General features: G+C 59.2%; 1 protein-coding gene across 5 annotated transcripts in view; it reads left to right on the forward strand.

Moving 5' to 3' along the window:
- Positions 1 to 12,758, forward strand: part of ABR (ABR activator of RhoGEF and GTPase) — a 188,509-nt gene that overhangs the window by 164,016 nt on the left and 11,735 nt on the right. Inside the window, exon 1 of one of the 5 annotated variants that reach the window (XM_036267651.1) lies at positions 1,504 to 1,738. The exons of the other annotated variants lie outside the window; for them this stretch is intronic. Coding sequence (XP_036123544.1) covers positions 1,577 to 1,738 — 162 coding nt within the window. The 5' untranslated portion in view covers positions 1,504 to 1,576. Of the gene's footprint in view, positions 1 to 1,503; positions 1,739 to 12,758 lie in introns of those variants that run through there. 5 annotated transcript variants of the gene reach the window in all.

Here is a 12,758-nt window from a genome sequence, read left to right on the forward strand (position 1 = left end):
CTCCCTGGCCGGAGCTGCTTGACCTCAAGGGATAACTTTACATGCCTGAGCCCCAATTTCATCAATTCTGAAACCTGAACCATAACACCAACATCACAAAAGTTGAGAGTCTTTAAATGCAGTCAGGTACTTGAAAGCCCTTTGCATGGGACCCAGCTTGTGGTTGGCACTGTGAAAATATTGGTTTCTTTCCTACCCTGTGCCTAGCTCTGTGTGGTGGGACGTCCTGGATGCCTCTGGGTTTGTGTACCCTAATCATTTGGGGTTCCGGCCCTTCCCTTTCCCCCGGAAAACTTGCCTTGGAGATTTTTCCAGTGCTCTAATTTGTATTGCTACCATGAAAAATGATTCACTTCTCACTCTTCGGTCAAAACATTCGCCAACTTGATGGTCAAAAACAAGTTCATACGTTAGCTCCCAAGGCACCCAGCACAAAGTAGCTGAGTGCCCCTTGCAGCACAAGCCTTTCTCAGGCTTTTCTGGTGAGGTGCACAGGGCCATGTGAGGAGCACCTCTTGCTGGGCACTGTTGACCAGTGTCATCCTTGGCTTTTGCTCATGTCCAAGGAGATGGCCCATAGTAGCTGATTCCTTCTGGGGCCCCTCACTAGTGAGGAGGCTGCCTCACTAGAGAGCATCCTTCTTTTTTTTTTTTTTCTTTATTGATTTTCAGAGAGAGAGGAAGGGAAAGAGAGATAGAAACATGGATGAGAGAGAACATCGACTGGCCGCCTCCTGCATGCTCCCCACTGGGGATTTGGCCCACAACCTGGGCATGTGCCCTGACTGGGAATCGAACCAGCGACCTCTTGGTGCACTGGTGGAGGACACAACCACTGAGCCACACCGGTTGGGTGAGACTGTCCTTACTCTTTACACTCTCCACAAGAGGTAGGATTGCTGGTACATGCTTCTCTGGTCCTGACACCAAGTTGAGGGAGGCAGGCGCCTTGGGGCAGGAGTTGGGGGGAGGGAAGCAGACTTCCAGGGCTGCGGATCCTTTTCCAGGACGAGGACAGCTGTAGGTGGCCAAAATGCGGCTCCTGCCCCTGCTCACACTTTCTGGCTTCCCTCAAGCCGTCCTCACGTCCAGCCCAGGGAGCAGCCTGGCGGTGAAGGGGTTAACCAGGGATCTCGAGGGGAAGGGACTGGATTGTGTTTAGCTGCTTGTCAAACTTTATTTAGTAGGGGCTGGCGGGAGAAAGGCAGGGTCCGGGAGGAGGAGCCCCAGCCTGCCAGGAGTTAAAACCCGGAGGTTGGGATTTTTGGAGGGGGCAGCCTCCAGTGCCTCTGAGTCACTTCCTTCGGTGGAGGCGGGGACCTCCCCGCGCTGCTTGGGCCGTCTGTGGCGCACGCACTCGGCGGACCAGCCGGCGAGCAGAGGGCCCCCGCGGCTCCTCCCGCGGCTCAGTCTCCCGGGAGGAGGGACAGGGGAGGAGAAAGCGGAGCCTCGCACCATGCGCTCCCCGGCCCGACTCCAGTAATTGTGCCCGTTGGGGACTGAGTGCTCCGGACACTCCCTCTGTCTGCCGCCGAGCTCGGTGCCCGTGCGGCTCCGCGTGGGAGCCACCGCCGGCATGACCGACGTCCTGCCTCAGCCCGACTGTAGCCTAACGGCGGTGTGCGAGCCCCTGGAGCGCTGCTGCCTGGATCAGCTGGAGGAGCCGGCGGGCAAGCGACCCCCCAACACGGGCGCCCGGCTCTGGGGCCGTGTGCGCAGCAAGCTGCTCCGCCAAAAGGTGCTGGGGGGACCGGAGCGGGGGACTAGAGGGACTGAGACCGGGCTGGGGGTGCTGGGACCCCTCTGCCCTCTCCTGTTGGAGCTGGGTCCCAGATCTTGCCAGGTTGTAGAGACCTGGGACAGAACTGGGGTCTGCATTTAGATCTGCTTTGCTGGCCTTGATTTGATGATTAATGCTCGTTGCTACCCCCACCGCTGACCCTGGCTGCTCTCTCTGCATCTGTCTCTGTCTCAGGAAAGGGGGTTGTTTCTCGTGGGAGAGCGTTGCCTGGCTCCTGTCTGAGTCTGTAGGGGCAGGAACATGAACGGAGTAGGCAAGGCGCTCCTGGGTATCAGTGGCCCCCTATGGTGCTCCACCAAGACCCTACCCCTACATCCATCCAGTGGATGTTGCTGACTGTGGCTGCCCCCTTACTGAGGGGCACTGGCAGTGGCACCTCCACTCCATCAACCATCTGAGGTTTCTTTGTATGGGACTGTGGCATCGTCTCCACCAGGGAGGAAGGGGGGTGTGGTGGGGAGGCAGAGGTGCTGCTGAGTCTGGGGTCTGTAGGCTGCCTCTTCAGGGACCACCCAGATGACTGCTGGCCCAGTGCCAGCGAGACACCAGCAACTCAGTGTGCCAGGGCTGTCCTGACCCAGTGGGCAGTTCAGTCTGAGCTGTGCCAGGGAAGACTGCCCATCCTGCTTGCAGCCCCAGACCTGGGTGGGGATTAAAATCTGAGATAGAAGCTGACTGTCCTGCAGCTGGGCAGGCTGCCTCGGGCTGGCTTTAGGCCCTGGCAGCGGGCATCTGAGGAAGAGCCAGACCCAGTGCCGAGCACACACAGTACGTGCTTGATAACTGCAGATTAAGTTAACTGCCTGAGCAAGGTGTCACTGTCCTGGTGGCCAGAGCTGTGCCCTTCAAGGCTTTGGCCAGTCTGCGGCTGATGGGGATTTGCAAGCTCTCCTGTAGCTCGGAAGGGGACCTTTGCACGAGTCCTTACTGCCAGCCAGCATAGAGGCTCCTGGCACCTGCCAAGAGGAAGTGCTCTTGGGCCATTGGCTCCTGGTCTAGTTTCATCCCCTGCCAGTGGGGCATACTTGACCTCCCAGGGGTGACATCAGTCCTGGAAAGTGCTGGGCAGGGCAGCAACTTGAGCCATCCTGCATTGGCCGCTGTGTCACCTTCAGCTTCTCTGGGGACCAGGCCAGCAGAGCCCCTCTGTGCTGAGGCAGCTGTCTGTGCCCGGCAGCATGGAGCCATTCCCCCCTGCACCCCCTCTGTCCAAACCTGCTGAGGGCAGCAGACACCAGCTCAAAGCTCCTCGTCCAATCCCAAACCTCAAGGTTGGCAAGAAACTGACCCAGCAGGCTCCTGGCCCAGTGCCAGCCAAACAGAGCTCTTCCAATTTACCTGCATCTTTGGGGAGGTGCCTGGCAGGTAGGGGGCAACTTTAAACCCTAAAACCGCAAACTTTTCTTTCCCTTTGTATTTGTAACTGACAAAGCCAAGAAGCCACTTCAGGAATTTTTCAGCGGGCTTTGCCTCGGCGGGTGTCTGATGGCTCCGTGTCTCATGGGCAAGCATGCCGGGCCAGCCGGGCGCTGGGCTGCTGAGCTGATTGGCATCAGTGCAGCTGCAGGGTGTCTCTGGCGCTGGGATGCTCTGTGGTGAGCGAGTCAGTCTCCTGCCCCTGCTGTGTGACAAAGTATGTTGGTGTCATGGACACAGGGTCTGCACCATGGGTGACAGAGGGACGTTCATTCACCCTGCTGTGCCCGCCTTGCTGTGCCCGGGCTGGTGGGTAAGCAAGCCCTCTTGTGGAGCCAGGCCCGCTCACTGCCCCCTTCCCTTCTTTCCCCAGCTGCTTAACCTTTGGGGGGAGGGGGGCAGTGCAGCAGGCTCCCTGCCAGGAAAGGGGGCTTAGATGGGTAACAGGTTAGGTGGGTGGGGGAGGGGTCAGCTCATTAATTTTGCCCTAAGGATTTGATGTGGTGGGTACCCCAGACACCTGTGGCCCTCCTGCTCCCCTTTAACCAAAGCTTCGTTAAAGGCTGGAGGAGGGTGTGTGTGACTCATCTGGGGACACTGTGCTGAGGCTGAAGGATCAGTTCAGATGGAAAAGTCCCAGTATTAACCTGCAGGGCCCCTGGCCCAAGGAGTCTGCTCGGGGACCACTCACAGGCTCTCCTTGGGTCCCAGGGGCTGTGGTTGGCGTTGTTCTTATCCCCAAAGAGAGTTCTGGGGCTGAAGCCTCCCTCATTCAGGCCTCTGACTTGGCGGTTGGTTTGTTGTGCAAGCAGTTAGCAGAGGAGACACGTGGCATTTGGGTTTGTGGGTTCTGCCAGTCCTCTTGGCATTTTAACCTCGCATTTCTCCTTTATTTTATTTTTCTAATTTGCTCCAAATCAGTCTCAAGGAGACCAGCTTCCATGCCTGTCCTTCCTCCCATCCTGTCTGCTCCTAGACCCTTGGGTTGCACTTTGGAGGGAGAGGGACTGGAAGAGGAGTCCCGAACCCCACCCCTGACGTGTCCGAAGGTCTTAATGGGGTCACTTGTGGGAGCTGCAGAGGCCTAGGAGGGCCCCAGTGAGTCCGGGCCAGAAGTGTTTGTCTGGGGCTGTGATGGGAATCTAGGCCAGACACCAGCTGGAGGTGGGGGGTCAGGGGAACCGGCAGGGTCCAGGGAGGAGGGGAGAGTTGAGGTTGGATCCTGATGACTTTGTCTCTGCTTTAAGGGGTTCCCTGCCTCCAAGGAGCTTCTCTCCGGAAGCTGGAGGCTGGCAAGGTAAACGGAGGGGTTTGCTGCTGAACCCCAGTGAGGCCGCCTGCTCTGTGATGGGGTTTGCTCCCTCTGCTTCGGGGGGATTAGAGGAAGGACAGGATGAGGAGCCACCTTTGAGTTCCTTGTCTGGGGAGCCTGAGGGCTCAGAGGTTCCCATGCTTTTACCTTCTTGATTGCCACCACAGGACAGCTCCTGGCCCCTCCCAGAGTCTCGTTTACATGGACAGTTCTTCCTAACAGGGAGCAGCAGGTACGCAAACCATGCCTCCACCCCCAAGGCTCACTTGGCCGTTCGCTGGCTGTCGTGGGTACCAGGGTGCTGGGATGTGACATACAGATATGTGGTGAGCTAATCTACTTCATATCGTGATCTGGCTCCGGGCATCAAGAAAGATCTTGAAACCTTGTGTAACAGACATCTGTCCTACCCTGGCTGCCCACTGCTCAGCCCTGCCCCCTTCCCTCTGCCGCACCTGTCCCCACCCTGTTAGCTGAAGGGAAGAGACTGCATCCCGTGGCGTCTTCCCCCTGCACCTGCCCACCCACACCTCTGTCGTGATCCCCAGCTGTAGGCAGGGGACGGTGGTGCCTCCCCACAGGACTGGAGAACCCGCAGCCGGCTCATTTCCTCCAGGACCTCTGTGGGCCAGGAGTGTGACCAGGCCAGCTGGAGGGTGGGAAGAGGAGTGGAGTGACCTCCCTGCATTCTTGCAGTCACTCCCTTGAGAAAGGACCTTACTCTGGGTCACATGGGTGGCCTCCTGCCCCCAGCGCCCCTGCTTCTCCGCTAAGCTGGCTCCCGAGGCCTGTCTGATGCCACGGAGCAGGAGTCCTTGACTCTACGAATCAGACGAGAAGTACGGAGCCCCCTCCCAGACACAGCTAACCAGACGCACCGCTGTGGCATTTTAGAGGGTCACAGGCCCCTAGGTGGGAAACCCTTGCCTGCTCCAAGTGAACTTGGCAAGGTGCTGCTGCTTGGCACCTGGGCAGGTCCGAGAAGGCCCTGGCCCTCCCAGCATCTCCGGGACCCACAGGTGGCTTGGTCAGTCGGCTGTGCTGGGCTCGGTGCCCCAGCGTTCGGATGGCCCCAGACCACAGGGAGCTGAGCCCGCCAACCAAGGTGGTTCCTGAAAAGCCAAAGCTGCCGGAGCCTGGGTTGCAGGGGTGACCAGAGGGGGTGAGGCCCCAGTTGGGCAGACATTTTGGAAAGAGCCCAGACACTTCTGCAGGTGCTGGTTTGGGGGGTTGCCAGGCACTGGTAAGGCCCAGCCCTCTGCTGAGTGGCCTTGCTGGCGGCCACATTGTCAGGAGCTGGTCGGCGGGCGCCATGTGCTTTTCCCTGTCAGATCACTCTGGGCAGGCCTGGCCGGCTTGGCTCAGCAGTTAGAGTGTCAGCCCTTGGACCAAAGAGTCACCGGTTTGATTCCGGTTGTGGTTAGGTCCCCGGCCCTGGTCAGGGTCAGGGTCATGCAGGAGGCAGCCAGTCGGTTTCTCTCTCTCTCTCTCTCTGTCCCTCCCTCTCTATCTGAAGATAAATGGGAAAATACCCTCAGTGAGGATTTAAAATAATAATAATAATAATAATAATAATAAAATCACACTGGTTCAAGAAGAGGGGCTCTGTTCTGAGAGCTCCCTGGCGCCCTAGAGTAACATAATCACCCCACACCTAGAACCTCCTGCCCAGACCCCAGGATGGAGCCAGAGTCTGTTGTGGACCTGGGTCCCAGCAGGCCTTAGCCAGTGGTTCTCAACCTTCCTAATGCCGTGACCCTTTAATCCAGTTCCTCGTGTCTATGTGGGCGGACCCCCCTGGAGACGGATAGAGGAGCGGTCTCTAGGTTCCTAAGACCATCTGAAAGATGTGTTTTCCGATGGTCTTAGGTGACCCCTGTGAAAGGGTCGTTCGACCCCCAAAGGGGTCGCAACCCCCAGGTTAAGAACCTGCCTTAGACCAAGGCCCCACTGCCCAGGCTGGGCCCTCGGGAGGTGGAAAGCAGCTGTGGGACCCGCCCTTTGAGATTCTTCTGCAGAGAGACCGGGAGGGCCCCGTACCCCTACCGTGGTCCCTCTGGTTCTGCTTTGGCTGAGGGAGAAGCTGGAACAGGCCCTGTCCTGGCCAGTGACCCCAGCCAGGGTCGGTGCCTCCAACATTCAGAGCCAAGCAGAGGCAGCCACAGCTCCCCTTCCCGTCAGATGCCTGAAGGCCTCCAAGCTCTGGGCCCCTCCTCGGAGAACTGCCACCCCTCAGGCTTCTGGGGCACAAGAAGCCACCCCATCCTGACTCGACTGTCAGAACTTGACGTGTGACCTTGGGCAAAGCTCTTCACCTCTGTGGTTCTCTGGCATCAGTAGAACGAAGGGGATGTACAGGATGATCTCCTAGATCCAGTTCACATGATGATTTTGGCCATGTCTCAAGATTCCTATCCCTAAGCTTTAAACTCTCAGCACACTGGGAAAGTCTGGGTGGGAGAGGTCACCCGGCTGCTCCTGGGCCCGGGCCAGCCGTTCCTGAGCCCGGGAGGAGCGAGGCGAGCTGCAGGGGGGCTCGATCCCGGCCTTGAAGGAGCCCTGGTGGGAAGGCGATTTCTCTACGCCCCCATCCCAGTGAGTCCATTTAGTCCCTGAATATCGACGGGGCCCCGTTAGTGTGCCGGCCACTGCGGAGGTGGCCCAGGCGAGAGGACTCGCTCCTGTCGGAGAGTCGGGCAGTCAGTGAGGTTTCAGGCTGTGCAGTGTGCTGTACAGACAGTTAAACGGGTGATGGGTCAGGGAGGAATGGGGGCGGCCTTGCTCAGAGAGGATTTTAAACCAAGATTTAAATGATACGAAGGGTTCTCGATAGATCCGGGACAGTGCATATTCCAGGCAGAAGGACCGGCAGGCACAGACCCCACGGCAGCCGAGGTGAGCGTGGCGTGTGCAGAGTGTGTGTCCTGGTGAAGTGGCCAGTGGCTGGACTGTGTAGGGTCTCACAGGCCGCAATGCAGAGTTTGGGGTTTTTTTGTTTTTTAATTTTTTTTTCTTTATTGATTTTAGAGAGAGAGGAAGGGAGGGGAGGGGAGAGAGAGAGAGAACATCGATTGGCCGCCTCCTGCATGCCCCAGACTGGGGATCGGGCCCACAACCTGGGCGTGTGCCTTGACCGGGAATCGAACTGGTGACCTCTTGGTGCATGGGTCGACGCTCCACCACTGAGCCACAGCGGCCGGGCAGGGAGGTGTTCAGTTTTAATCTGAGTGCAGTGGGACGCCCCAGAGTTTGAGCCCAGCTGTAACGATGCCGACAGGCTCCAAGCGCAGGCTGAGTGCCAGGCCCTGTTCTCAGCCCTGACAGCCTACGAGGTGCTGTTATTATTAGCCACACGTTTTACATGTGGGGAAACTGAGGCTCGGGGAGTGGCACAGATGAGATCATATGAGCGGCTCAGTGCAGGACCCACTGCTCACACCTAGGCAGCCTGCACCCCGGCCGTCATTCACGCCATCCTGCCAAGGAGGAGGGCACAGCCTGCTGGGTGCCTGCGGCTGGCTCAGTTGTCTGAGTGGTCATGGAGCCCGTTGGGGTCGGAGCCGTGGGCCCCGGATGCGGGGTCCTGCTGTGTGTGCTTGCCAGCTAGCATGCTGTGCGTAGCAGTGGGCAGTCACTTCTGATGGTGTCCGGCGAGCATGTGGCTCGTGGGCCCAGGGACGAGTCCACGGGAGGCCCCTCAGCGGGCACGGGCAGCGGAATGGCTGGCGCCTCTTATTCTTGCTAACAGGCTCTGTGCCCAGAGAGCCTTCCTGGCCGGGAGAGGGGGGATGAAGTCAGCTACAGAGAAGGACTTTCATCATTCTAACCACACTACTCCAAGTTCAGAGGGAGGCCACTGAGCCCAGGGTAGGCCAAAGGCCCTGCCTCGGCCTGGCCGGCGGCTACATGGAACTTCCGGTCAGACCTCAGGTAGCCCTGCTCTGGGGGCGGTCTCTGTGCTGCTCTGATCCTGATCGGTTCCTTTCCCACATGACCCTGCCCTTCCCCCCTAGTGCCCCGACGTGTCCCTGAGCTGGGATGGGGCTGTTTGAGGCCTGCTTCTGGGGCGAGGTCTCCAGGCTTTGTGTGGCAGGGAAGGCAGGGGGTGGGCGGCTCTGAAAAGACAGAGCCCCCGGGCTCGGGGAGAACGGTGCCCAGCCTTGGGGTCTCCCAGAGCCGCCCAGGTTTGAGTTCTGTCCACAGCTGTGCCCGGCCCAAGGGCTGGAAGTGCGGCAGACACGGGGCGAGCTGACCCGCTGGACCGGCGCTGGGGGAGGCAGGTCACAGTGGGCGCCGTGCGCCTAACCTGGCTTCAATAAAAGCCTCATTCAGAGCTGCTAAACCCTTTCCATATGTGGGCCTCTGGGAACGCCACAGTCTCGGGAGGGACGGGGGGAGCGAGCTGAGGTGAGCGGCCTGGTCCCAGGGCCTTGCACAAGCCTGTGGTGCAGCTGGCCTGGGGGGTGCCCGGCCCTGCAAGGCAGGGGCTGGAGGCAGAGCTCGCTTGGCCTGTGGGGGGAGGTAGGCCTCTGGGAAGATGGGCGAGTTACTGAACCTGGTCTCCCCAACCCAGCTGCTGAGCTGGAAGCCAGGATATAGGCCCTGGCACCCCCCTCCACACTGCCACGTCGACGGAATCCTCCAGTACCCTCCCCAGGAGGGAGGAGGGGCAGGCTCTTGGCAGCTCCCTGCTCCCCACTGCCAGCCCTACCATGCCTCTCACGCCTGCGGTCTGTCCCAATGACAGGCTGGCTTTGGTGGCCCAAAGGGACCAGCCCAGAGCATGCGAATGTGCTTGGAGGAGGGCAGGGGAAAGCCAACCCAGGACCGCCACCGTGGCCACAGGAACTGTGCCCCGTCAGACAGGACACCTGGCTCAGGGCCTGGTCACAGCCCAGCACTCAGCCTCTGGCAGGGGTCCCCAGAAACATGGCTGGACAGCTCTGCCTTCCCATTCAGGACCCCGTTCACCTCTTAGGGTGACAGCTTCGGTATGCCGAATTGACTGCCCTTATTATTAAGAAGCACTGGGTTTTTATTAGCCCTCAAGACCCCTCTGGGCCTCAAGGGAAGTCCCTGCCCTTGCGCGGACAGGCCCCAGGCCCAGAGAGTCCGGGGAGGGCTGGGGTCGGACGGGCTGTGGGGCAGTGACATGGAAGGGGCCTGAGGGACTGGGGAGGGAAGTGGAGTCCTGGGAGCCCCTGGGGAATACTGTCTTCATGGCCCCCATCATCCCCGAGCGCCTCCGTGCCTCCCCCTCCCAGGGACATACTGCCCGCTGTAATACTGGTTTCCCTGCCCCACAGGGTGGGGACCCCTCACTGTGGATTGAAGTAGCCCATGTGAGGGTGAGGGGAAGGGCTGGTGGCTGAAGTCACCAGACTTTAGGGCCAGCTGTGTGGTTGAAGGTGTGTGGTACAGAGGGAAGACTTGCCCACTGTCAGAAGGACCTGGGTTTGAATGTGGGCTCTGTCACCTACTCAGAGGAACAAGATGGGGACCCTAGACTCTCTGGTGCCACTGAAATCCCAAGCACCGGTTGGAGGGCGCCACGAACGGCCCGGAGCCAGAGGGGAGGAAGGAGCAGCACTGGGGTCACCTGCACCAGGCTGGGGACAAACAGGCCAGGGGGAGGGGCTTAGACCTTTCAGAGGGGACCCCTGAGGACATTCCCACAGTGGAGGTGATACCTCCCATCTGGAGGATGCTCGGGTGTGTACAGAGCACTGTCCCCGGCCCTCGGATCCTCTGGTACTCAGCCCTCTGCAAGGCCGCTGGGAGTGCCCTGCCTTAAACGTGAGGCCACGGAAGCCCAACTAGGGAAGTCAGCCTCCCAGCCTCCTGCCAGCGTCTCCCTGGGAACCCGCCGTCTCCTAGGTGGGGATGCAGGGTTCTCAGCAGGATCCCGGGATTTTGTTGCGGGGGACCTGGTGGTTCTCTCCTGGACATCAGTCCCAGAGGTCAGCCGAGTCTCCCTGACAGAGAGAGGTCTGAATATGCAGACGTCATCAGCCAAGTCCAAATGCAAAGGTTGAGCTGCTCTCAGCGGCCATGTGTACCGCCCACTCGCTCATTACTTTCTTGTTCTGTGGCCCGTTTCTGTCTCCGGCCTGGGCCCCACCTTGGGGCAGCCCCACTGTCTGTGCATTTCCTGTAGGGTGAAGGAAGGGCCCTCTGGGGGTCTCCCCCAGCCTGGCCCTCTGCAGCCCCATCTTCCTCTCTCCCCCAGGTGACCTGACATGCCCCAGGTGCCTGGTCCCCAGGTGCCTGCTTTGCAGGACCGATGGATGGCGCCTGTCTGCTGGGACTGGAGGGCGAGCAGCCAGGTGCTCCTGCCCTCTGCCACCCCAGGGGCTGGCCCTCCGCCCCAGCACTGATCTAATCAGGAAATAGCAGAGTCCACGTTTCCCAGGGGTTATAAATAGCCACAGCCATCCAGGCAGCATCATTTCTCTGGAAAACGTGTCATGTCCCTCTCCATGCACCCTCCCTTCTCCATATTTAAATGACATCCTGAAATAGACTTGGCTTCTGGAGGCTGCTGGCCCCCTGGGAGACAGAGCTTCATTGTCGGGGCGCCGAGGGGCTGGCAGGCCTCCCTGAGCCATACCAGGGTACACCTGTAGACGGGAGCAAAAATGTGGCAGTGGCGGGGACTCCCAGTACCACTCAAAAGCACCACAGACCTGGCCTCGGGCGTGTAAAACAGCTGCAGCCAGCCGGTGTGGCTCCGTGGTTGAGTGTCGACCCATGCACCAAGAGGTCACCAGTTCAATCCTCGGTCAGGGCACATGCCCAGGTTGTAGGTCTGATCCCCAGTGGGGGGCATGCAGGAGGCGCCAGTCGATGTTCTCTCTCATCGATATTTCTCTCTCTCCCTCTCTCTAAAATCAATAAAGAAAAAAATTAAAATAAAATAGCTGCAGATGGTGCCAGCAGGCTTCGGAGGGACAGGGTCTCTGTGCAAGGGACAGAAGGAACTGAAGAGTCCTGGGGCCTGGGGGTATCCAGGAGGGCTCCCTGGAGGAGGCAGGGCTAGCGCTGGGCCATAGCGTCAGGAGTTGCTTTCCCGGCCCAGAGGCTCCCCGGAGAACGCAGGTCTGCTGCTTGGCGGCTGGAAGAGAAGCAGTGGGCAGGGGAGTAACAGAAGGGTTGCACTGCAGGCGGCCTGCCAGCACCAGGCCCGCCGTGGTGCCAGACCACGCGCCAGGGGCCCTGATGTCTCCTTTCTGAATAAATAACGGTACCGGCGCCGTCGTCCTTGACAAGAGGCGCAGGCGCCAGGCCAGGTGCTTTACACGAGGTTTAGCAGAGCAGGTGAGTCAGAGAGATTTTTATCCCCGGCTCGCACTTTCTTGATGTGTGGCACTGGGCAAGTTCCTCGTTCTCTTTAAGCCTCCATGTCCCCATCTGTGAAATGGGAACAACTTTCAAGGCTTAAACCTCTAAGGCCTGTTGTGACGATTAATGGAGATGCTGTATATGAAGGGTTTGGCATTGGGCCAGACTTAGAAGAGATGCTCCCAAGTCATCATTTGCTGTCATCGTTTCCCATAGCAACCCTCTGAGGTAGGATGGACACCCCTGCAAGGACACTGAGGTTCAGAGAGGTTAAGTGATTTGCCCCAATTCACACAGTTGAATGAAGGGCAAACATCTGGACCCAGATCAGTCTGACTCTCAGTCCCTACACTGTCCCTGCTTGGGCTGCATCCAGATGCCACTCCAGGACCCTCGGAGGGACCACCAGCTCAGTGGCAGCTGCCAGGTCAGGGGAGGCTGGGGCAGGGGATTGGCCTGAGGTTCATGCTGATGCCTAGAGAGACCCGTGTTAAAAGGGCTTCTCACTCCAGCCCTGGCCAGTGTGACTCGGTTGGTTGGAGCATCATCCCATACACCAAAAGGTTTCGGGTTCAATCCCTGGTTGGGGTGCATATGGGAGGCAACGGATTGATGTCTCTCCTTCTCTCTATCTCTCTCCCCCTCTCTGTTGTTCTCTCTCCCTCCCTCCCTCTCTCCTCCTCCCTCTCCCTCCCTCCCTCCCTCTCTAAAATAAATTGAATAAAAGGGGGGTCACTTTCGAATGTGTGCTCCAAGGTCAGCATCCGCCTTTGTTGACAAAGAGCAGAGGCAGGGCTGTTGCTGGAGGGCAGGGCTCGGGCAGACCCAGGTTCTGTGTCCCAGACCCAGCGTTCTGGATGGGGTGAAGGCTGTGAGGGTTTGGGACAA

This window comes from Molossus molossus, unplaced genomic scaffold (genome assembly GCF_014108415.1).
Source record: "Molossus molossus isolate mMolMol1 unplaced genomic scaffold, mMolMol1.p scaffold_m16_p_19, whole genome shotgun sequence".
Taxonomy (NCBI): Eukaryota; Metazoa; Chordata; class Mammalia; order Chiroptera; family Molossidae; genus Molossus; species Molossus molossus.